Source organism: Phyllosticta citribraziliensis, assembly GCF_038025025.1.
Source record: "Phyllosticta citribraziliensis strain CPC 17464 chromosome Unknown J3D65scaffold_15, whole genome shotgun sequence".
Classification (NCBI taxonomy): domain Eukaryota; kingdom Fungi; phylum Ascomycota; class Dothideomycetes; order Botryosphaeriales; family Phyllostictaceae; genus Phyllosticta; species Phyllosticta citribraziliensis.
In genome coordinates, this window is record NW_027117352.1 from 229,582 (window position 1) to 251,319 (window position 21,738).

The window sequence follows — 21,738 nt, forward strand, 5'->3', positions numbered from 1 at the left end:
CCCGCCTCTCTCTGGCTCCGTCGGCCGTCGCCGAGTCGGGGAGATTTGCTGGTTTTTGCTTTTGACGCTGGGCCTTGGCGCTCTGATCGCGATCCGTATTCTGCAGTGCGATTCAATGGCAGGCTGCATACATTGATAGATGGGCGCGTGGCTTTTCTGGGTTCGCTGGTTGTCGAATGCTTGGGGGATGGTACGGGTGCCCAGCTGAGCGGTTCGGCTTCGGGAAGAGAAGAGAAGGGAGCATGTGCGGATGCTAGTGGTGGATGAGAAGGTTCAGACGGACGGGCGGCAGACGGGTTGGTGGGTCGTCGACATTATTGCAAACGGAGGGAGGGATGAGGGATGGAGGGAGCACGTCAGCTCTGCAAACCTTTTTCTTGGTGGCGGCGCTTGGCGGTGGGTGGTGATGGATGCGCTGCGAGGGATGCGGTGGTTGTACGAATACATGTGCGAGATGAGTGCGTGGGCGGTGGCGCTGGGACAGGGCGCGAGGCGCCACAGTCAGGTCCCGCGGCGGTCAGCACTTTGTTTGCACGTTGCCTGTCCGTGTCTGGGTTCTCGTGTGCCTTGCCTGGATCGTTTTGGTGACGATGGCACATTGGTGATGGTTTCTTCGGAGGAGGCAAGGAAGCGCAGACCCAAGGACCTGGAGCCGGGTAGGTGATCGTCTCCCGGCGACCCGGATGCCTCTGCAGCGTCATCCTTGTCCACATGTACACGCCCAGTGCTTGTCCTGTCCTTGACCTTGTCCTTCGCTTCGGTTGGCCGTCAGCACCAGTTCCCTCAGCTGCTGCAATCGACCGGCGCGGCATAACCACCTCACCTGCGCAAATTGACGCTTTCCATTTCTCGCGAGGTGGCCTTGGAGGCGACTGACGACGACAACGACATGCAAAATGCCCGTGTGTCTCGCGCCCCATCAGATCTGGACGCCACCCACCTAATCAGAAACACACAGATGCACAGTGCCGCTGCTTTTTTGGCCGACCTCGAGGCCTCTTCCCTGCAGCTTCCCCGCCAAAGGAGCTGGCCTAGACGCGAGCCTGAGACGACTCTACACGCCCGGCCCGCAGCTTGGTTTACACTGCCTGCTAGTCGCACTTTTCTCCAACCGCCAGCAAGAGACGGCTCGAGATGCATGTCCTTCTCGTCGTCGTCGTCGTCGTCTTCGATGAGATGGCGGCCTGCAGGAGCTGAAGGCGACGCCTGCAATTCGCCTGGCCAGCCCGCTCGGCTTCCTCGACAGCACCACCACGCAGCCATGCACATCACGTCTTAACATGCGCCTGGACCCGCTGCCGGGGCTGAAGACTCGACGCACGATCTGCGCTCTGCTTGCTGCGCCTGGAGACCTTTGGTCCAATTCGTCTGCTGTTTCGATTACATACATGGACCCCTAGGCGCGCCCATTGACTGCAGCCGTCTACTTCAAAATTGCCATGGTACATCTTCTTCGCCTGCTGCTTCTACTTCGCCTCTCCTCTCGCGTCGTTCTCTCGCTTCCGTGGTAGCCCCCCCGCCTGCTCGTCACCATGCTCCGGCTGCGCAGCCTCCCCCCACTCTTCTCCTCGTTGCTGCTGCTCGCCTTTCCGTCGTCCGTCTTCGCTGCCACTACCTTTGCGACTTTCTACGACGATGCCTGTAAGGAGTCGTATAATGGCTTCAGCGGCCCCGATGGCTTCCCCAATGGCACTTGCACCGACCTCGACCAGGCCAATGGCGGCGCCTTCAAGAGCTTCCAGGTCGTCGAGCTGGACCCGGGCTGCGCAGGTTTGTCTCCCACGTCCATCACGCCGCGTTGAATAGTATAGATCGCTGACACTGTCTGATAGTCACCATCTACGACAACAATACCTCGGAAGGGCCCTGCTCGCCCGTCGTCCTCCAAGTCGCCGACCTAGCTCGCTGCTACGACACGACGTGGACCTACTACAGCATCGACGGGTGCACGGCGCCGTCATCCTCCACCTCCTCGTCATCCCCCACACCCTCCGCATCCGGCAGCGCCCGCCGCAAAAAGAAGCACCACCACACCGGCGCCATCGTGGGCGGCGTGGTGGGTGGCATCGCCGGCGGCGCCGCCATTGCCTCGCTGGCCTTTTTCCTTCTGCGGCGGCGCCGCCGCCGTCGCGGTGCCGCCCAGATGGGCTCCTCGGCCGCCGGGACCGGGCCGCCTGCTGAGCTGCCCCACGACAGCGCCGTGTCGGAAATGGGGTCCGGGTTGGGGGCCGGTTCTGGGCATCCTCACCACGGGAGCCACGAGATGCACTCGCCGGCTCTCGGATACGTCAACAACAACAACAACAACAAGAATGCCGAGATGGAGGCCGTGGTGCCCAGCGAGATGGGCGGCGGCATCGAGGGCCGCACGCGCGACGAGGTCGAGCAGGAGAAGGTGACGCCCGTCGAGATGGAGGGCGACGTGCGATGGATGTGGGAGGGGCGGGGCGGAGCACGAGATGAGGGCGGCCAAGGCGGCCATGGCAGCGTCGGGACGCAAGAGACGCGCGATGAAAAGGACAGGAAGAGGTGGAGTTGGGAGCGGCAGTGAGAGCTTGTCGTCAAAAGTTTGCACTTTCCCCTTTTTTTTCCCTTTCCCTCTCTCTTTCAGCGACGGCTTTTTCGGCCTGGTGTTTTGATCAGCCACCGTTTCCCGTCCTTCGTCTTCGGTCTTCACGGCGCCTGCTGAGCGTCTGGTATGCATGCATGGATGACGGGCAGGCGGCAAGCGGCTGTTTTTGTGGCACGATACCCTTTGCACAGCAACTCGTCTTTTTCCCATCAACCCCGCTCTCTCTCTCTCCTCCTCTTCTGTTCATACAACGGCCGTCATGACATCCCGTTCTCTCAACGTCTCACACTCTAGTAAATAGCCATGTCTCCTGAAGATCAGCGAGCGCACCTTGTCGCAAACTTAGCACGTGTTTTGGCATTTCACATGTCAGCCAGGCACAAATCGATCGAAGCGACAGATGAGAGATTTTTCCAACTGGTGCGTGAGGGACTTTTCTGCCGGCTACCCTTCGCCCGTTTGGCGTGCGACGAGTTGACTGTCAGGCGATGCCAAGGCGGATGGCTTGACAGGCGCCGCGCTGCTGCGTCGTGTCGTGTCGTGTCGTGGTGTGGTGCAGAGGGAGGGGTGCGCAGGCAGGGGTGCGAGTCGCGGCTTGTGGCGGTGCAGCGGCAGCAGAGGACGAGCGGAGCGGAGAACCAAGGGAGTTGGCGACGTTGGTGCACAGCCGCTGGGTGGAGAGGGAGGGACTGGGGCTGGAATGATGGAGATATTTCGCGTGGCTCGGCGATGATGATGGACTTCTGTTGTTGGCAGTCGACGACGAGACGAGACGGGCGAGGTGTTGACGGGACAGGGCATGCATGACCATGACGACACGGCAGTGGACGGCAAACCCGCGGTGAGGGTGAGGGGCGCTGGGGCCAGCGGTTCGAGCGTCCAGTGCTTGGCGCTTGGGGAGACGAAGACGTCCAAGTCGTGTCTTTTGTCGTTCCTGTCGGATCTACAATGATGTCCAGGTCCAGGGAGATCGGGCGGGGACGCGGACATGTCATGTCGGCTTTGTCGCGACGACCTGGAGACGTGGAGTGCATTGGCTTGCCCCGCAACCTGCAGTTGGTGATAAGTTAATGGCGCAAAGCCGGGCGGGCGTACCTATCGGTAGCGGCCGAGGTCTGGTCTTGGTACGCCCGCTGACTGACCACTTAGGATGGATCATCGTGAAGCCTCGCCTCGCACTCCAACACGGCAGCTCTTCTCTCTCCCTCCCCCTCTCCACGTCCTCGTTCGTTTCCCCCCCATCCACGACACATCATCCCTGTGCAGACAGCCATGGGTCGGCCCGGCTGGACAAACCGCTGGTCGCTGTCCCTCTCCCGCCGCCAAGAGCTCTTCCGCCTCCCCGACGAGATCCTGGTCTTGATATTCGAGTCTTGCGACATCGATAGCCTCCTGGCTCTGCGCCTGACCTGCCGCGCCTTTCGCACCCTCATCACCACCTACGAATCCACCATCGTCCAGGCCGTTGCCCGCTCCACCTTTCCCGGCTGCAAGCTCATCCTGCGGCCGCCCCAAGCCCAAGACCAAGACCAAGACCCAGATCCGCAGAGTACTTCCCACCCCCTGCTGCTTTGCACGACACACAGCTAATCGCCGCCTCAGCATCTCCATACGACCTGAAATGGCTGACGGGCCTGATACCGCAGTTCCTGGCCGCCATCATCGTCGACCGCCACCGCTACTGCGGCGCGCCCTTGCCAATGCTCGACGGCATCCCGGCCGAGGACGAGATTGGCGATGAGATACGCCAGCACGTCGCCCACGGCTTCCGCATCCTCGAGGCGCTGAGCTTGATAGCCCAGTACGTCGAGGAGACGCCCGACTCCAAGATCGAGTCGAAGCTCCCCGCGTAAGTTCTCACGTGTCTCGCTTTCCCGATCCGGAAGTAGTTGGTCCGACTGCTAGCCCGACTTCCCGTTCCGGCAAACTCTGAGACCCTTGAGCGTGCCCGCCCCCTTGGACTACCAACACCCCCTTGCTGACCCCTTTTGCTCCCCCTTGCAGTGCCCTCGTATCCCGCACCCCCGTTCCCCGCCCCCGCTTCTCCATCAAACACAACCGCGTCTTCCGCGCATACCGCAAAACCACGCGCGCGCTCAGCTCGTGGCGACGGCCGCAAGAAACGGCCGAGCGCAAAAAGCGCGCGCTCCTCCAACGGCGGCAGGACCTCACCACGACGCTGCAATGCCACTTCATCCAGAAGCGCCTCTCGCCCGACGCGGCCGCCGCGTTCGACGCCATGTGGACGATCCTGCGCACAGCCTTTGCGCACCACCGCTACTTCGACGACGGCTACAACAGCAGCGCCGGCGGCGGCGTGCTCGACTGGGGCAAGCCCGACCGCCGCGACGTCTTCAACGACAACTCGTGGGCCAACTGGTTCGTCCTGCGCGCCGGCGCCTCCTTCTGGTGGCGCTACTACTGGGTCAACCGCCCGGACACCAAGTTCGATCCCACGCAGCCGTCGGCGTACGCGCGCCGCCTCAACGCCGCGCGCCGGCGACGCGGGGGCGGCGGGCCCGGGAACTCCGATTCCAAGACCAAAACCGGCGCCAGCGGCATCCGCGCCGAGGACGGCTTTGCGGCGCTCAAGATGGTGTATCGCGAGCGCGAGCGCGCGCAGATGGAGATCGAGCGCGCGGGCGCGATGGAGGTGTTTGCCACTGTCAAGTACCGCATGAAGGGCGTGGATCGGCGGCGGCTGCCCAGCGCCGACGAGTATCGCGCCATGGTGCGCAGTCTGCGCGGCGAGGGCGCAAAGGAGCCCGAGGACGTGCTGGGCTGGCATTGCTCTAATATGGCGTTACTCTGATGACGGACGGGCGGGCGGGCGAGTGTTGCAGAGCAAGGAAGAGCACAGCGGGGCGGGAAGAGGACGGGGGCCGGCGCGTCGCATTGCATCGCATCGATGGCGAGTGCGGCGGAGAGGAGTGCACCGCGTGCGTGTTTAATGTCTAGTCTCGCACCTCGCCCGCTGGCTGTCATTTCCTCCCCATTTCCCTTGTCTCCAGAGTCACCCACGACCTTCTCCTTTTTGGCACTCATTCTCTTTTCTTTCTGGATAGACGGAACGGAACGGTACGGGACTGATGGGACTGACGGGACCACCGGGGCCCAGCCAGCCAGCGGCAATGCTGCCACCCCCTTTTTGCTTTTCGTGTCTCTTTTTTTCTTTCTTTCTTCTCTGCCATCTTTTCCTCTTCCCACACACATACACATACATCGATGCGTACGTGCGTTCGATCGTTGGTGAGCGAGTGAGCAAGGTAAATGACGAATTGACGGCCGCAGTCGGACTTTTTTTGCTATCGGACGAACGGGACAGACGTGCTTGGACTGATTGATCGATTGATTGCCCTGGCTTTTGTGCGGGCGTGCTTGGGTGCATATGAGAGAGATGGAGAGAGAGGGAGGTTGGGTCTGGTCTGGTCTGGGCGGGCAGGCAGACAGGAGGAGCAGTGGCTGAGCACGATCTAGCTAGGTACCTTGAGTAGGTAGGTAGGTAGGTAGGTAGGTAGGTAGGTAGGTAGGTAGGTAGGTCAGTCGGTTGGTTGGTTAGGTAGTTTCGTTGCGGTAGCCACCACTGCATGACGCACGCATACGACGTCTCTGTCCGTTGACCGTGTCAACGATTAACCACCTTGACCTACCCCTGAACCTACACACATCTTACCTCGTCTCGTCTCCGTCATTCGCCACTGCTCGTCTGTCTATTGAGCCCAGTCGTGCGTTATACACGGAGCTTTTGTATGATGCGGTAGGATTTCTGGCAGTTGAGGAATTCGTTTTGCCTTGGAACGCTGTGGTGGTTCTCTTTCCATGCGCATACGCAGACGGGATCCATCCAACGGTCAACTTCTCAGTGATGACGGATATTGATCCCAAGTTCTTCATTTGGTCAGTTCATCAACGCATACAAAAGGCGTGTTCATCAAATGCTGATTGATGTATCGAATCTGAGGCTTCAGTGGCGAGTGCCAGCCGGTGTCATATGTCCCTGTGCAAGTTCTTCGACCAGTGAGCACGCCTTCCAGCACGGATTGATCCTGGGTGGACTTTCCAAAGAGGACGACGTGTGTATAGGTAGACAGAGGGCTGGAGATGACTGGAATTCATCACGTCTTGTTTGAGCACCCTGCATGGATGGATGAAGGGAGCCTTGTCCGGGCTTCCGTTGTTTAGTGTTGCGCCGCAATAACGAGGATGGAGACTGCGTGTTTTCCTAAGCGGTATTCATACGCACTGTGCCGAGGAGTATGAGATGTGTTTAGTAATCTATGTTTGGATCCCTGTCGGTCGATAGCCAAACATAGACAGTTCTGGGGAAGGAGAGTCATTTATAAATGCTGGAGCCGGATCCAGCCATTATGACGGGTATATTCTTTCTACGGCGTCCTTGAACGCTCTCTTCAATTCTTTCTTCTTGGTCCTGTTGATCTCCTCCTGTTTCTTCTCTTCGTCCTCCCTTTGCTTCGCCACCGTCTCTTCCCACGCTTCTCTTTCCTTCCGCCTCTGCTCCTCCGACTCTCTTGTCCACTTTTCACGATGGTTTTTGGCAATCTGATCATTCATCGCCTGCCCGTAATCATCGTCCAGTGCATTTTTGAGTCTTTTGCATATGGAATCCGCCGCTTGGTAACGATCCGAGTTCCAATCATCACACTCTCCGCCCTCATCCCACCTCTCCTTGTTGTTGTTCATGGGTTCAAAGTGCTCAATGTTGATGTGGTTGAACTCCGAGCCTGCCGACTTCTTGGTCGAGAGCAAGTGGATGAAGACGGCACGCATGCCTTCCAGCATCTTTAGGCCCTTCAGTGCCAAAGGGTCGTAGCTCAAAGGCGGCTGCCTGGCAAATTCCAGAATGGCGGCAGCCGTCGCGGCCGCCACCGGCGTCGCAAACGACGAACCGGGGATCACTTCTCGTCTTCTTTGACTGCCCTCCATGCTCCCCCGGAGCGACAGAATCTCGCCCAGCGCGGTGAATCGATAGGGCTTCTGCAAAGCGCCCGGGTTGTCGAACGAAGGGCCGCCGGTGCGGTTCGCGGCGTCGATGGCGAAGACGTCGTCGCTGTTTGCGGGGAATTTGATCCGCGGCCCTCCGTCATTCGAACTGGCCGCAAACATGAGGATTCCTTTGCCCTTGGCTTCGTTTAGGAGATTTCTGATGTCCTGCGTTGGTTTTATTCCGAACGACATGCTGATGATGTCGACGACTCCCTGGCGCCGCCCATGTATGGCATGGCGCAGTGCTTCTGCTACAATCGCAGGCTCGATGTCGTCTGTTATTTTTTCGGCTATGCGGTACGAAAGGATTTGAGCGAATGGGGTGACTCTGGTCAAGAGGTAAGCACACTCGCTACCATGACCGTCTACATCTCTATCTGGGGGGAGGCGGTTCTGCAGCGTCTTCCCTCGCATGACCTGCTCACACAGCTCCATCTGGATGTCCTGAGACATTTCTATTGCGGATGGATCCCGGAGGGCCACTCCCGTGTCCAGCAGTGCTATTGTAATTCTCTTTTCGTCGTCGTGGTACTTGTGCAGGAACCTGTGAGCGTTTCTCTGCAAGTGATCGAACCATCTTTCAGATTCGTTTTTCCTGCGACATGATGAGATTGAACCATATCGGTCTGGAGATTGTGCAGGAGACTCACGCGTTGCTTCCAAAGAAATTCCCACTGTTGCTGGTTGGCGAGACTTTTGGCGGCATTACTGACGGCGCTGTTGAGACAGGGCGCTTGCCGCGTTGAACTTTGCCCTGTTCCAGCGTACGGCGAGGATTGCTCCGGGCATCGAGCGAGTTGGACAACTCAAGCCCGGATGTTACGTGAATTGGTAACTCACTCGGTTCCGCTGGCCTGGGTAACGGAGTAGCAGAGGCTAGCTGCGAATTTGACCCTTCTGGAAGGGACAACGGTAAGCTAGAGGCCGATCGCGATCTCTCAGCCACCTGCTTGTCTGCATCTGCAAACGTTTTTTCTGCTAACGATGAATCTTCGCAGCCTCTGTTCCCTGATATCTGATTTGAGTTCTGATTTCTGACTGTTGATTTCGACTTTTTCCGGGACGAGCCTTTCGATGTAGTATGAGAGGGAGAGATATGCGCAATTCTTCTTGAAGGCAGACTTGCGGCGGCTTCAGAAGCTTGCGAATGACTTTTTGTTGATCTGTCTGATCGCAGCTGTGAATTCGGACTCTTTGCTGCTTTGCGAGCTTCATCATGCCGTGTAGATCCAGTGTTCAGTTCAAGCGCTTGGGAAGCTACTGAGCCTGGTACGCCAAGTTCAGTTCCATGTAGTTGGTCATCTTGCTGCTTGTCTTTCTGTTCTCTTTCTTTAATTTCTGCTTCCATCTTTTTCATGCAGAGGGCGAGCCACTTTCTTGAATTCGCGAGCAATACGTCGTTTTTGAGACTTTTACCACTTTCGGTGACTTTGTTCGCTAGGACAACGACTTGTTTAAACCGTAGGCTCGCCTCCAGGTACTTGCCAAGATGTCTGAGCTGAATGCCGATGTTGTAATTAAACTCCACGAGGATATCATAGTCTCCTGGGACATCCGCTTCCGCTTTTCCGAGATACTTCATGCTTGTCTCGAGCGCCTCGGAAATCTTCACTAGATCCCCAGTTTCGCTCCCCCAGCCGACGAGTAGGCAAACAAAACTCAGAACGTCCTCGAATAATGTCTGACGGTTCCCGATTCCCTTGTCTATTCGGATGACCTTGCGATACTGCTCGATGCTTTTCGCCTGCTGCTTGGTCTGAAGGTAGGAGTCCGCCAGAAGCCGACGTGTTGCCAGCGTCGTCTCATGACGCTTTCCGAATGATATGCTTCCGAGGCGTCTTTGAAGGTTTTCTTCGTTACATGATATTGCTGCTGAATGGTTCTGCGCATCAAGTAGACAGTTGGCCCAAGAATCGCGGATTTCGAGTGTCTCCTCATGACATGCACCCAAGTGAGACTCCGCCTTTTGCGCAGCGGCTTCAAAGAGTCGGGCAGCCTTAGCAGGGTCGCTTTGTTCAGCCTCTTCAGCAGATCCCAAGAGGCGGGAAATGTCTTTGACAGGATCGGTCATTTGCTTCGTACACCTGAATTCCTGAGGGGAGCGATGTTGAAAGTATGAGGCTGTGAGTGTCCTTGGTCGTCGTACATGGCGAAGTGGAAGACGTCAGCCGCCACGTCGTGAGCGGAACTGGTATCAAGCGCTCCCGGGGTTCGCCGTTGGCGGGGTAATGTTTTCAAGTGGAAGTTCGGTTATGCAGGAAAGGCTGTGCAGGCTCGCGCGATTAATACTGGGGCCAGATTAGAAACTTGTCATTCTGGAGGTTGGGGCGGCTGGATTAACGAGATCTCAAACGAAAATCGACTTTAAACATGGAGAAAGCTTCCCAATACCTGTCTCCAAGGTTCTTGTCCACAATGCAGATGGTGTGGCTATACTTATGCCCACTCTTGCCCTTCCGCCTCGCGACCCGATCGCTGGGTGGAAAACCTACACTCGCTCAAGCCTATCAGCCTCGCCAATTGGACTCGCCATCACCAGACCTTCAGAAACTTACACTACATCAATACCACGGGACTCTTCTTCTGCGATCACGACCACTGCGGCGGTTGTAGAGCCAACTCAGAGCCCTCAAACCGCGAACCACCCTTCAAGGACTGGGATTGTGGTTGCTGTTTTGTTCTCGGTTTTGGCCCTCTTCCTCATCATCTTGTTGTTGTTCTATTGCTGCCGTCAGACTCGTCGGCAACCAAAAACGTGGACTGAATCCACATCTACTTCTCCTTCACCATCACCCCTCCCAGACCCTGTACCGCCACCAGTCCCACCTGCAGAACACGGTTCAAATGCGGCCGCACATCCCAGCCGCAGCGACGATGGATCGGCTCGAACTCGTGGGCCGAATCGGAATCCCCCGCGATCGAATCAAGAGGACGATTCCCGACCGACTGGGGGTATTGCAGCTCCGGAGCCACCTCAATTGCCTGTCCTGAATTCGACACCACTGGTTGGACGTACAAATGCACCAATTACGAGAGGCTCCTTTAATCAAGTGCCACCAACACCTCCGATTCCGGATCTTCCAAGTCATGGTCGGAGCACGACAACAGAGCGAGGTGAGAATCAGCGCCCTCAAGCGTCTGCTCCCTTCGTTGGACGTGCACCCGCTTCAAATGGAAAGTCGACTGTGCAAGGGACTGGGTCCTTCGCCAGTACTGTACCAATACCGCCAACTCAAGTAGACCCGGTGTCGAATCATGGGTTCGCCTCACCGCAGACGCATTCAAACTTGCACACTGCGGCGTCGACAACGACAAAAACACCTCAAGCGTCGAGTCAGGGTATGAATGCAGAGAACCCGTCAGCTCTTTCAACGGTGCCGGGGAGAGCCCGGCAGAGTGTGGCCACACAGCAAGCCCCGAAAGCCTCGAGGTCGGTTCCTCTCGAATCCAAGCTAGGAGGTCGGTATGAGAGGAAAACCGACGGACAGTTGAGCAAAACCGGAATACCAGGGGGTGAAATGCCCGCTGAGAAGAAAAGCCAGGCTGATCCGGATGGAAGCGAGACCTTGGTTGTTGAAGAGCCATCTTCACATACCCCTGCACAATCAGTTGCGGAAAGGTCAGGTCCAAAGTCAGCTGCTCCTACCGACAAGAAACCAGTGCAGAGCTCGCCTGCGCGCAGTGAGATTTCGGCTCGAAAGGATGAACAGGAACAGGTGCCCGAGGATCCAGATCCTCGCGATGTTCCTAAAGGAACAGCGTCGATTCAAGCATCGCCTCGGAGTCCTAGTTCCACACAGAGCAGTAGCTCAAGCAAGGGTAGAAGCTCTCGCGGGGGAAAAAGCGTGGCTCGGAGTCGAAGCTCATCTGGGAGCAAGAAGTCTGCTGGAAGCAAGTCCCATAAGGCAGGCACGAGTCCTCCTCAACTACCAAGTCAAGAGCCTTCAGTTCGAACTGAGGGTGGAGAAGACTATACTGCCGTTGAACAGGATTCTGGTTCCGCCAGGCTTTCAAGTCCGCCCCAATCAGCCCGAAGTGAGCCTTCTAGCCGAAGTAGGAGATCTCAGGCCAGGAGTGCAACAGAAGAGCCAGTCGACGGCACCCCGGAGCAGACATCCGTTCCTTTTCATCAAAGTCCTGGATCAACATCCGAAATTACGACTCAATCAACAAGCGTTGATTCCACCGGGCGCGTGTTCGTCGACGCACCAGAGATTCCAGACGCGCACGAACCATCAGCTCATCAGCGTAGAGTTATTAGGATTAGACTAGACGAAAGGGCACCTCAGCCTCGAGGGCTAGTGGATCCAAGTGGTTTACATTTTGCAAGGCCAGCAGCAGGGCGGAGGAGAAGAGCACAGCGTCCTGTTAGACGCATGGGAAATCTCGATGCAGAGATTGAAGGTGTTGATGTCCAGGAGATGACTGACGAGGAGATGTTTGCAAGGCTCGACAGGTTGAATTACTGGGCGGGTAGAACAGGAGGACGACTTGTATGAGGCGCGAGGCAGCAAGGACGGCTCTAGAGTCGATACTTCGGTCTTCCTCCAACTCCATTCTTGAAGAGAGACAGAAAGTCCCACTGTTTTTCCTTCGCATAAGCATGCATGCGACCAGCTCATCGCGCATGAATGTGTAAGCAAGTATGCCGGAGAAGCCAGTACATAGGTGGGCTTCCATGGCCCCCAATGTCGCAGGGATTTGTCGATGATAAAGGCAGCGGCACCCGATGACGTTACGACCGCCTTCAAAGTTCACCTCGCAAAATGTCGTCGCGTCCATGCTGGTTTATTGCACCACACTCGTGCACTCCCAATGGCCACCTCAAGCTTGGAAACATTATCCTCAACCCATCAAACCCGGATATCCCGCTGTACGAGTCTCCCAGCCCGTTGCCAGAGACGGAGAGGATCGAGACTTTCAGTGCGCGTGGCGCCCACTTCAACGGCCATGAGTCTCAGAGCGCAGCGCTCGGTATTGCCACTTCCTTCTTGTCGTTTTTGTCAGGAATCGGAATCGACGTCGCAACAAGCTGGAGCAAGAAAGAAATTGACCAACTGAGGGCGCAAACGATGACCACTCTGAGCTTTCTCCCTTCCTCGGCGTTTACTGAAGAGTGCGCCGCGCAAAAAGTGGTCCGGGACTACGCTCGGAAGAAAATTGTCGTTAATCTGTACATGGTGGTGGGAGTGATGATTGCATCTGGAGCATCACGAAACACATGGTCCTCGGCCGGTCGTGACGTGGGATTGCATGTCAATATTGACGGCACTTTGATGGGAGCACCTGCCAGCGCAGGCCCGAGCGTCGGACTCAATCAAGCGAAGATGATTGAAGTTGGAGCCGAGGATGCAGATGAGTTCGTCTTTGCGTTCCGGCTGAGGAAGATGAAGTTCAAAAAGGGCGAAGCGAAGCTGAGTATGCGCTACAAGAGCAGCGGATTCTTTGGCAAGGGGACCGTTGAGGAGAAGGAAGAAGAGGACGAAGAGCCCGTCCCGATCATCTTCGAAGGCTTAGCAGATGAGGACGTGAAGGGGCAGCACTTTGGGCTCGAAGATACGGAAACCCAAGACGAGACGTCGGGCCAAGCTTGTCTTTGCGTTATGCCAGAATAAGGGCGAGCTTTCCGTCTTCCTTCTCGATGGTGGTATTTTCCCGCCAAGGCTGAGATTGGGAGCAGTAACGGAGTGGCGAACTTCCTCCTTTCCTTCCGCATTTTCACATCGATGTATTCTTTTAGCGAAAAGCCTGGGAACCTTCAGACTTTTCCACCACCATCACTCTAGCACCCAACACTCATCAGATCTGGAGCTCGGCGATATTCCGCAGGTCGTTGTCGCTTGCTAGCGGGATCGTGAAAAGGTTCGAAAACCCAAGAGGCGATCTGGGTTCCAAGTCATACCGACCCAAAGCCTTGCGGAGGGACACTGGCCGCAGTAATATGGACTAGAAGGCTGGCGCTAAACCGCAATCGTCGCGGGGTTCAACAAGTGCTGTTCAGTCGCGGGCATGATCCCACATGTAATTTTGCAGTGTCGCGTGGAACAGAGTCTGAGCCGGGAATTCACGGAACCCGAAAGAATTCTTGGACGTGCTTGCCTGCAGACAAAAGCGGGTCTTAAGGGTTGAAATCGTTGGTATCCTGGGTTACGGGGGCGATGGAAGCAAGGCAGTGCTCTCCGGAAGGCCGGTGGCGCAGGTACAAGTCATCAAAACACGGAACAACCGTCTAAGCCTCTTCCGGGTCGTTCCTAAAGCTCTGTCTTGGTATTTCAACGTCTTGGGACGTCGCTCCAAGCCTTTGAGGCTCGTATGTGCAACAATACAAGCCTGCTCCGCCTCTGACCCGTTCTTTGGTGGTGGAGTCGATCTTTCGAAGTGTCTGTCTCATTGACGAGGCCCGAAATCCACTCCACAGACACGGGCGTTGTTCCGGCAAGAGTCAACACCCAGTCTGTCGCATCCGATCGCCGTGGTGGTTGCACCATCCACATCTTGCTGAGCCATCCACAGGAATGAGGTCTGGTGTCTCTTCGAGCGAGTGTCGCGTTTCCGCTAGTGCGACCGGGCCGTGCGGATCCTGGTGGGATGTAGGCACTTGGCATTGGTGGACAGTGGATTCCAGTCTGTTTCCTGCCAGCTGTTCGATCGAAAATTTCGATCTTCAGTCATGCGGGTTTGGATAGTCAAATGAGGGGTAAGAGGAGAAGGTCGTGGTGTTCACGCGAAGTGGGTGTTTGTGTGGCAGAAGGCTTGGGGAACCCTTGCACGCCCAGGCAGCTGATGGCTTTAAGCTTAATTTTTGAGTTGTGGCTTCCTTGGCGACGCATGTGGCGTGGATGACGGCGGCTCTAGCGGGCTGTGAAGTTGACGTGTGGACGTTTGAGAGGTCTGGTTGGCTGTTCTTGTCACTCCTTGTGTTCTGTAGGTGGTGGTGGCTGGAACTTGGTTGGCGTACTGCCATAGACTTCGCTGGAGTGTGGTCGCTAGTTGCACGCTTCTGCAATACTTAGTCCAAGCATCGATTTCTTCGGCTTCCGACGCGCGTCATCGTCATAGACCCTTTGTTGTGGGTTGGCTTGAAAGGCAAGCTTTTGTACCCTCGTTTCTTGTTATAATAATTTCCTTGAGCCGCCTGATCGACGACAGGAAGCGCCCGTTTCAAATTCTGCTACCATGAGTGGCAGCAGCTCAAGCACACACAAGACGACAAGTTCAAGATGCGACCCTTCCTCGCTCGAAACTGGCTGCTCGAGCAAGATTCAAGTGAGCAACCAGAGGAGCGAATCCTCATTGCAAGCATTACCGGAAGCTCCGGCCAAAGTATCATGGCGCGAACGGTTGAGACACTTTACTTGGGTACGTTCTTTCAAACAGGACATTGACGAGAATCTGGTACTGACCGTTGATAGTCTCAATTTGAGATCACCATGGGCACCGGAGCCATGGCCGCCCTGATGGCACAGCAGCCAAACAGCTTCGAAGGCGTCAGGACGATTGGCAAAATCTTCTTCATGCTCGACATAGTCTTGTTCGCCCTCTTCACTGGCTGCATCGCGTTCCGCTTCTGGGACAACCCTCGCACCTTCAAGAAGTCTCTTCATCATCCTCACGAGTCATTCTTCTTCGGCGCCTACTGGGTCAGCATCGCATTCATCCTGTACAACATGCAGGAGTACGGCGTTCGCGCGTGCGGTCCCTGGCTCGTCAAAACGCTCGAGATACTGTACTGGATATACGTGGGATGCGTCTTGTTGGTTGTGGTATTCCAATACCACATCATCTTCGATGAGGAGGTTTTGCCGGTTTCCGAAGTCATGCCCGCATGGCTCTTGCCTGCGTACCCCTTCCTGGTTCTTGGTCCTCTGTCCGCCGATTTGCTAAATAGTCAGCCTGCAGAGGCCGGCGTTCCGATCCTGATTGGGGGTATCATGTTTGCTGGCTTTGGTTGGGGGATCGCGTTCATCATGTACACGCTGTACTTTACTCGTCTGATAACTCGTTTCCTTCCAACCGAACCCAAACGTCCCGGGATGTACGTAGCAGTCGGACCTGCCGCATACACAGCAAACGCGCTTGTTTCTCTGGGCATGAAGGCTCCCAGAATACTTCCGCCAGACTATCTTGGAATTACCAGTGGCGTTCCCGCGGGAGAAATATGGCGCGCAGTCGGAGTCCCTGCTGGCATCTTTGTCTGGTTGCTCGGATTCTGGTTCTTCTCCGTGGCAACCATCAGCGTACTGAAGGGATTTCAAAAGATGCACTTTACGCTCAACTACTGGAGCTTCGTATTCCCGCAGGCTGGACTGACAATTGCTGCTATTGAGATAGGAAACGTTCTCGAGTCTTCGACGATAAAAGGGCTGACAAGCGCGATGACCATACTCCTGGTTGTCGCATGGATTGCCGTTTCGGTGCTCACCATCAAGGGCATTTTGGATAAGCAATGCCTGTGGCCAGGTATGGACGAGGATGAGGAAGAGATGGAAAGCGAGGGATTCATTTGGTCCAGAGAGTGAGGAGGAGCAACCGATCCTATCATGCACAATTTGTCAGACAGCACTGTGCCGTCGAGGTTGGCCCGCCATGGGAATTCGCAAGAGCGCATTGGTCCGCGGAGAAATTCGTTTTTTTCGCATAAGAGGTTCAAGGACCTCGGCCATGACTTCTTTCATCAACGTGAAAGCAAAGTTGGTCTGAATAGGAATACCCAAGCGACCACTGGCCGACGAGGCTGCAGCACCTGAGGCATACTTCCTCAGCCATCTTCTGAGAGCTGGCAGATAGCGTTGCTTCAACGCCCTGGCTGCAAGTCACAGGGCGTCGGCGCCAACGGCGGCCACGGGAAGGAGATGGGAGCACATGCTCCGGATGACCTGATGCGCTGAAGAACACCATCTTTCGACTCGAACTCTGAGTCAACATCTGCACGCTTGCAGTCACTCTGGAATTCAGAATGGAATGGTTCCATGGAGATATAGCACCGAAATTGACAACGGTTGCATAGAAGCGCGAAATTGCTATTCTGTGACTCAAGCCTGGCGAAGTAATCTGTGAGCGGGCTTCCAGACGCAATGCCATGAATCCCTCTCAGGCCCCGGCTTCGATCGACTTGTTTCGGGTAACTTTGTTCGGTGGTGCGTGATGAAGTCGGAAGCCGACATGTCATCGTGTCGTGGTGTTTGTGCAGCAGCCAAGCAGCCAAGTGTTGAGGCCAAGAAGTCAGACACCGGTAACCATCCAGATTGCTTTGAAGTTGTCGTAGATGCCGCTGACGAAGGTCGATGGAAGCAGAGCCGTTTGTGAGCCATGTCGTGAGAAGGACGAGGAGTGAGGTGAGAGGTCAAAGGGCGTCGGTTAGGTTTCCGGTCGAGGACTAGCGCAGGGTAAGCGAAGGTCAAAAGTCGTTGCCACGCCCTGTGGGTCTCGCCTCCCCGGGAACAAATTCTTTCTGGGGGCCAAGAGCGGGAACAACAACGCACCTTTGAAGATCAACTTTGGCGGCCGAATGAAATCCATCGCCTTGTGGGGCGCGGTGGGCCGTTCGCCAGGATGGCATTCCGACGTACAGAAGCCGTCGGCAACTTGCGATCCCTGAGCTGCAATTTTCTGGTTGCGCAACGTCACGCTTACCAATGTGGCCATCCATTGGACTGTCTGTGCCGTTTATCTTTGATTCATATCTCTCCGCAATCCGTCTCTCCTCTTCTCCTCACTAGTCCTTCCTCTTCGTTCAACATTGGAACCTCGTCATGCAATCGTACCTTCAGTTCCGCCGCATTGGCCTTGCGGCACAGGCACAAATCCAGCGCGACCTGGAAAAGGCTCAGCTGGTCACCATCAAGCCGCAACCGGCTGAGAACCTCGTGCCGCGCTCTTCAAGCTCCGAAAAGGACCCGCATGAAGGCGAGGAGCCAAGGGAGGAAGACGACAAGGCATCAAGTGACAAGGATATTGAGAGTGGGGATCAGGTGAATGAAAACGAAAATCAGGTTGAAAAGGCCGAGTCACTCGATTCGTCGCCAGCCCACGGGTCGTCCGCCTCCACCAATTCTTCGGATTTAGCTGAGATCCAGCCAGTTGAGATAGAGCGGCACCATACGGCAACCACTGTACAGACGCAATACACGGCCAGGGCCGCACTCGGCCACACGCTTACGGGAATCCACGCGCGCGACAGGCAGACGCACGAAGGCGCCGGCGGCAAGGTTTTTGTCGTCGGCTGGGAGGGCGAGCTTGATCCCACATGGCCACGAAACTGGAGCCACTTCAAACGAACGGGGGTTACTCTGCAGATTTCGGCCATTGCCTTTGTCGTGACTGCCGCCTCCGCGATCGATTCGACCATCCTACCACAAGCAGCCGAGGAATTCGGTGTTAGCGAAGTTGTAGAGTCTCTTGCGACAGGTTAGATCAATTAGTGCATGTGCAGATCTTGACTGACGGGTCGAAAGGCATCTACTTGGTTGGCTTCGGCCTTGGCTCGCTGATCGCAGGCCCCTTTTCAGAGACCTTTGGTCGCAATGCCGTCTACATGGGGTCTCTATTCATCTTCATGATTTGGATCATGGCTTCAGGTCTTGCCCCAAATATTGGCGCGCAGATTGCTTTCCGCTTTCTGGCCGGTTTTTGTGCTTCGACTCCCTTGGTCTGTTCGGGTGGATCCATCTCCGATCTCTACAATCCGCTGGAGAAAACTTATGGATTTCCTCTCTACGCACTTTCTGCTTTCATTGGACCCATCCTCGCCCCAGTCATTGGCAGCTACATCGGACCCTCGTCTGCGATTAGCTGGAGGTGGACTGAGTGGGTCTGCCTGATCATGGCCGGTTTGGTCTTGGTCATTTGCATAGCGGCAATGCCCGAGACATACGGCCCTTTGCTGCTGACCTGGAAGGCCGCACACTTACGCCAGATTACTGGAGACGACCGCTTCCGCGCCGAGCATGAGATTGTGGACTCGACGCTCTTCTCCCGCCTCAAAGTCGCCATGACTCGACCCTTCCTCATGTTGACGGAGCCAATTGTCATGTCGATGACTCTCTACCTCACGGTCGTCTACATTGTCCTTTTCACCTTCTTGGACGGCTACACCTACATTTTTCAGGAAACGTACGGCATCTCCCAAGGACTCACGAATGTAATCTTCGTCGCCATGTTCTTGGGTGTCCTCTCGGTCGGCTTCCTCATTCCGCCCATTTACCGCATGACTGTCAACGAGCTCGAGCGCGCGCGCACAAAGGGAGAGAAGATGTTCAACCCAGAAGTTCGCCTCTGGTTCTGCATGCTTGGAGCCGCTCCCGCCATTCCGATTTCTCTGTTCTGGATGGGCTGGACCGCATACCCGAACATCTCCATCTGGTCTCCCATCATCGCCTCCTTTGTCTTTGGCTTCGGCATCACAGGAATCTTCATCACAGCGTACATGTACATCATCGACTCGTACGAAGTGTACAGTGCCTCGGCGCTGACATTTGTGTCGCTGGTGAGATATGTCGTAGCGGGTGGAATGACGGTCGTCGGCATTCCCTTCTACGAGAACTTGGGCACGCATTACACATGCACAATTCTTGCTTGCATCTCCACTCTGCTGGTCCCGATCCCGTACATCTTTTACAAGTATGGATACATAATCCGGCGCAACAGCAAGTACGCTGTCTCGAGAGAGGTGTGATCGGACCACGGTTCGAGGACTATGGACACAAAAAGACTTCAGCATCAGGCAACGCATCTTACGGCCGCATTTTCCAGACCAATCACGGACGAATCGCAAACCAGGCGCACTCAATCACGGGTCCAGGAGAAATTGAGACCATGGCCAACCAATAGACGGAGGATTCAAAGCCCTGGTATGGCCAGTCATATTTTCCAGCAGACGAATCGCAAAAGGCGGTGCTCCTATTGATGAGCCCGGAGAAAATTGAGACCAACATGACCAACGAAGAACGGGAGGATTTCATGGCTTGATCTGTCATCCAGACTCTTTTCATTTCTTTTTAGTACTAATTTAATAGACGTAATTTTCACGCTCTTCCATCTTCAACAATTCTTTTTTTCCTCATTCCAGACACACTTCGTCTACTCACATTCTACAGTTTAACACCCAGCTCCCTCTTCGTTTGCTCTCGCAGTTGATTTTTCAAAGTCTTGCCACCTGCGTTCTTGGGGATAGAATCGACCACCTTCACGCCGCCCTCTAATTTCTTGTATTTCGCCAGCCTCTCCGCGACATGATCGAACACTTCTTTCTCCGACAACTTGGCGCCCTGGTTTCTCACGACATATGCGCGCGGCAACTCGGACCCGTCTCTCGTCAGCACGACGCCAATGACGGCTGCCTCTGCAATCGCAGGGTGGCTGAGCAGCACGCCTTCTATCTCTGCCGGCGCCACTTGGAAACCGCGGACTTTTATAAGCTCCTATGTGCACAATTAGCTTTGATGGCACTGTCAGCGCTGGAGCTGTGCTCGCCTTCTTCCGGTCAACAATGTACCAAGACTCGGTTTGCGCATCGCGGTACGCGACGTCGCCCGTATGGAAGTAGCCTTCGGCGTCAAAGTCTCGCGCATTTGCTTCATCGTTACGGTGGTAGCCGCGGATGATGATCGGACCGCGCACGCAGAGCTCGCCGCGGGTGTTGAAGGCCGAGATGTCGTTTCCTGAGTGGAAAGGTTCAGCGCTTGTGCTTCTTCAAGTCTACAGCACTCCCTCGCTCCAAAGAAAAGCTCACCAGCATCATCCACGATCTTCGCGTCCAGGTTCGGAATGTTGCGCCCAACGCCACCAGTGCGATCTTCCTCGGGCCAGTACAGCATCGTCGCAATCCCACTCGTCTCGCTCATGCCCCACACCTGATTGAACGGACAATCTTCCCTCAGCAGCGCACGAAAACGCGCCTGCTGCTCGCGCCTCAGCGGCGCCGCGCCACACCACGTATTGCACAGGCTGGCCAGGCTGTGGCCAGGGCGCCCCGGCAGGTCCGAATTGACGACGGCGTTGACCATCATGGGCACGGTGTTGACCTCAGTGATGGCGAAGCGGTCGATGTTGCGCAGCCACGCGCCGACCTCGAAGCGCCGCATCACGACGCTGACGTCGCCGCTGCGCAGCGGCGTCGCGTGCGTTCGACACACTTGGCTCACGTGGAACATGGGCGTGCAGAGCAACCGGCGCACGGTGTAGGCGGCGCGCCGCCGTGGTGCGTGGAGTGGGTGCTCCATGACGAGCGTGTGCTGCGCGATCAGGTTGTGGTGCGTGAGGTTGAGCGCTTTGGGGAGCCCAGTGGTGCCGCTGCTGAAGAGGCGGGTTGCCGCTGTTGAGGTGGCTGTTGCGTGGTCGGAGAAGCGGTGCCAGTCGCTGGAGCCGTGTGAAAGGAGCCATTGCCAGTCGTGAAGGGCATGCTGTGACTGCAGTGGCGAGCTTTGTGTTGCGGCGTCGCTGTCTGGTGGGTTGAAGACCATGATGCGCGATAGGGGCAGTGAGGTAATTTCCGCAGCAGATATTGCGTTTGGAAGCAGGGAGGGCTCAACGAGCAGGTATTCGACGTCGGCGGTGCGGATTGCGTGGGCGAGCTCGTAGGGCGTGTAGGAAGGATTCGTGCCAGCAAACACACCTCCTGCTCCAATGACTCCAAGGAAAGCCATCGAATAGAAGACCTGTATTGTAGTATCAGTATCAAATTGAGGTACCCAGCTTCGGTAGAAACAAGCAGTGACAGAGCAGCAGCAAAGGTACATGTAGAGAGAATGACAACGCGAAACAACATGCAGGAAACACACATCGTTAAAGGCATGCATGCAAACGCAATACCCCTTCTTGACGCCAGCCGCCTTGAAGCCAGCGATCAGCTTCTCAATCAGACCGCGAGCCTGTCTGGCACTGATCGTCCGCGACGGCTTCGCCGCATCAATGAACACCTCGAATATGTATCAGCACACCCCACTACGTACAGCTCGCCTGAGCTCACCGATCTATCCAAGTCATAATGCGGCTTGTCCAAGGACCACGATAGGATGTCTTGGTCCGGGATAGGCAAGTGTTCGGAGGCGAGGAATGGCATGATGGCGAGCAGTGAAAGCTCAACGTCTCTTGAGTATTGTTCAAAGGACAGGATTGAATCTTCGCTCTGCTGGTCGTCCAAATGCAGTGCTGCATCTCGGTTC

At 56.0% G+C, this 21,738-nt stretch overlaps 8 protein-coding genes across 8 annotated transcripts; 6 read left to right on the plus strand and 2 right to left on the minus strand.

Moving 5' to 3' along the window:
* The first annotated feature begins 1,401 nt into the window (after positions 1 to 1,401).
* Positions 1,402 to 2,784, plus strand: J3D65DRAFT_159421 (uncharacterized protein). Its single transcript, XM_066794149.1, has 2 exons — positions 1,402 to 1,770; positions 1,833 to 2,784. Exons 1-2 carry the CDS (start codon positions 1,533 to 1,535, stop codon positions 2,549 to 2,551), a joined length of 957 nt encoding a protein of 318 aa, XP_066650196.1. The 5' UTR covers positions 1,402 to 1,532; the 3' UTR covers positions 2,552 to 2,784.
* An 861-nt stretch (positions 2,785 to 3,645) lies between these two features.
* Positions 3,646 to 5,473, plus strand: J3D65DRAFT_159399 (uncharacterized protein). Its single transcript, XM_066794148.1, has 3 exons — positions 3,646 to 4,121; positions 4,175 to 4,421; positions 4,577 to 5,473. The coding sequence occupies exons 1-3, from the start codon at positions 3,845 to 3,847 to the stop codon at positions 5,382 to 5,384; spliced, it is 1,332 nt and encodes a 443-aa protein (XP_066650197.1). The 5' UTR covers positions 3,646 to 3,844; the 3' UTR covers positions 5,385 to 5,473.
* Positions 5,474 to 6,701: 1,228 nt separating this feature from the next.
* J3D65DRAFT_159500 (uncharacterized protein) lies at positions 6,702 to 9,830 on the minus strand. Its single transcript, XM_066794152.1, has 2 exons — positions 8,227 to 9,830; positions 6,702 to 8,171 (listed from the first exon to the last, which is right to left on the minus strand). The coding sequence occupies exons 1-2, from the start codon at positions 9,645 to 9,647 to the stop codon at positions 6,938 to 6,940; spliced, it is 2,655 nt and encodes an 884-aa protein (XP_066650198.1). The 5' UTR covers positions 9,648 to 9,830; the 3' UTR covers positions 6,702 to 6,937.
* Positions 9,695 to 12,407, plus strand: J3D65DRAFT_641393 (uncharacterized protein). The gene has a single exon (XM_066801883.1). The coding sequence runs from the start codon at positions 10,015 to 10,017 to the stop codon at positions 12,073 to 12,075; it is 2,061 nt and encodes a 686-aa protein (XP_066650199.1). The 5' UTR covers positions 9,695 to 10,014; the 3' UTR covers positions 12,076 to 12,407.
* On the plus strand, positions 12,096 to 13,519 carry J3D65DRAFT_159482 (uncharacterized protein). Its single transcript, XM_066794151.1, has one exon. The coding sequence runs from the start codon at positions 12,343 to 12,345 to the stop codon at positions 13,189 to 13,191; it is 849 nt and encodes a 282-aa protein (XP_066650200.1). The 5' UTR covers positions 12,096 to 12,342; the 3' UTR covers positions 13,192 to 13,519.
* A 1,279-nt stretch (positions 13,520 to 14,798) lies between these two features.
* J3D65DRAFT_159460 (voltage-dependent anion channel) lies at positions 14,799 to 16,159 on the plus strand. The gene has a single exon (XM_066794150.1). The coding sequence runs from the start codon at positions 15,007 to 15,009 to the stop codon at positions 16,093 to 16,095; it is 1,089 nt and encodes a 362-aa protein (XP_066650201.1). The 5' UTR covers positions 14,799 to 15,006; the 3' UTR covers positions 16,096 to 16,159.
* Positions 16,160 to 17,030: 871 nt separating this feature from the next.
* J3D65DRAFT_681366 (major facilitator superfamily transporter) lies at positions 17,031 to 19,618 on the plus strand. The gene is made up of 2 exons (XM_066803732.1): positions 17,031 to 17,983; positions 18,031 to 19,618. The coding sequence occupies exons 1-2, from the start codon at positions 17,329 to 17,331 to the stop codon at positions 19,248 to 19,250; spliced, it is 1,875 nt and encodes a 624-aa protein (XP_066650202.1). The 5' UTR covers positions 17,031 to 17,328; the 3' UTR covers positions 19,251 to 19,618.
* J3D65DRAFT_641401 (uncharacterized protein) lies at positions 19,503 to 20,766 on the minus strand. Its single transcript, XM_066801884.1, has 3 exons — positions 20,307 to 20,766; positions 20,048 to 20,235; positions 19,503 to 19,995 (listed from the first exon to the last, which is right to left on the minus strand). Exons 1-3 carry the CDS (start codon positions 20,725 to 20,727, stop codon positions 19,666 to 19,668), a joined length of 939 nt encoding a protein of 312 aa, XP_066650203.1. The 5' UTR covers positions 20,728 to 20,766; the 3' UTR covers positions 19,503 to 19,665.
* Between the last annotated feature and the right edge of the window lie 972 nt (positions 20,767 to 21,738).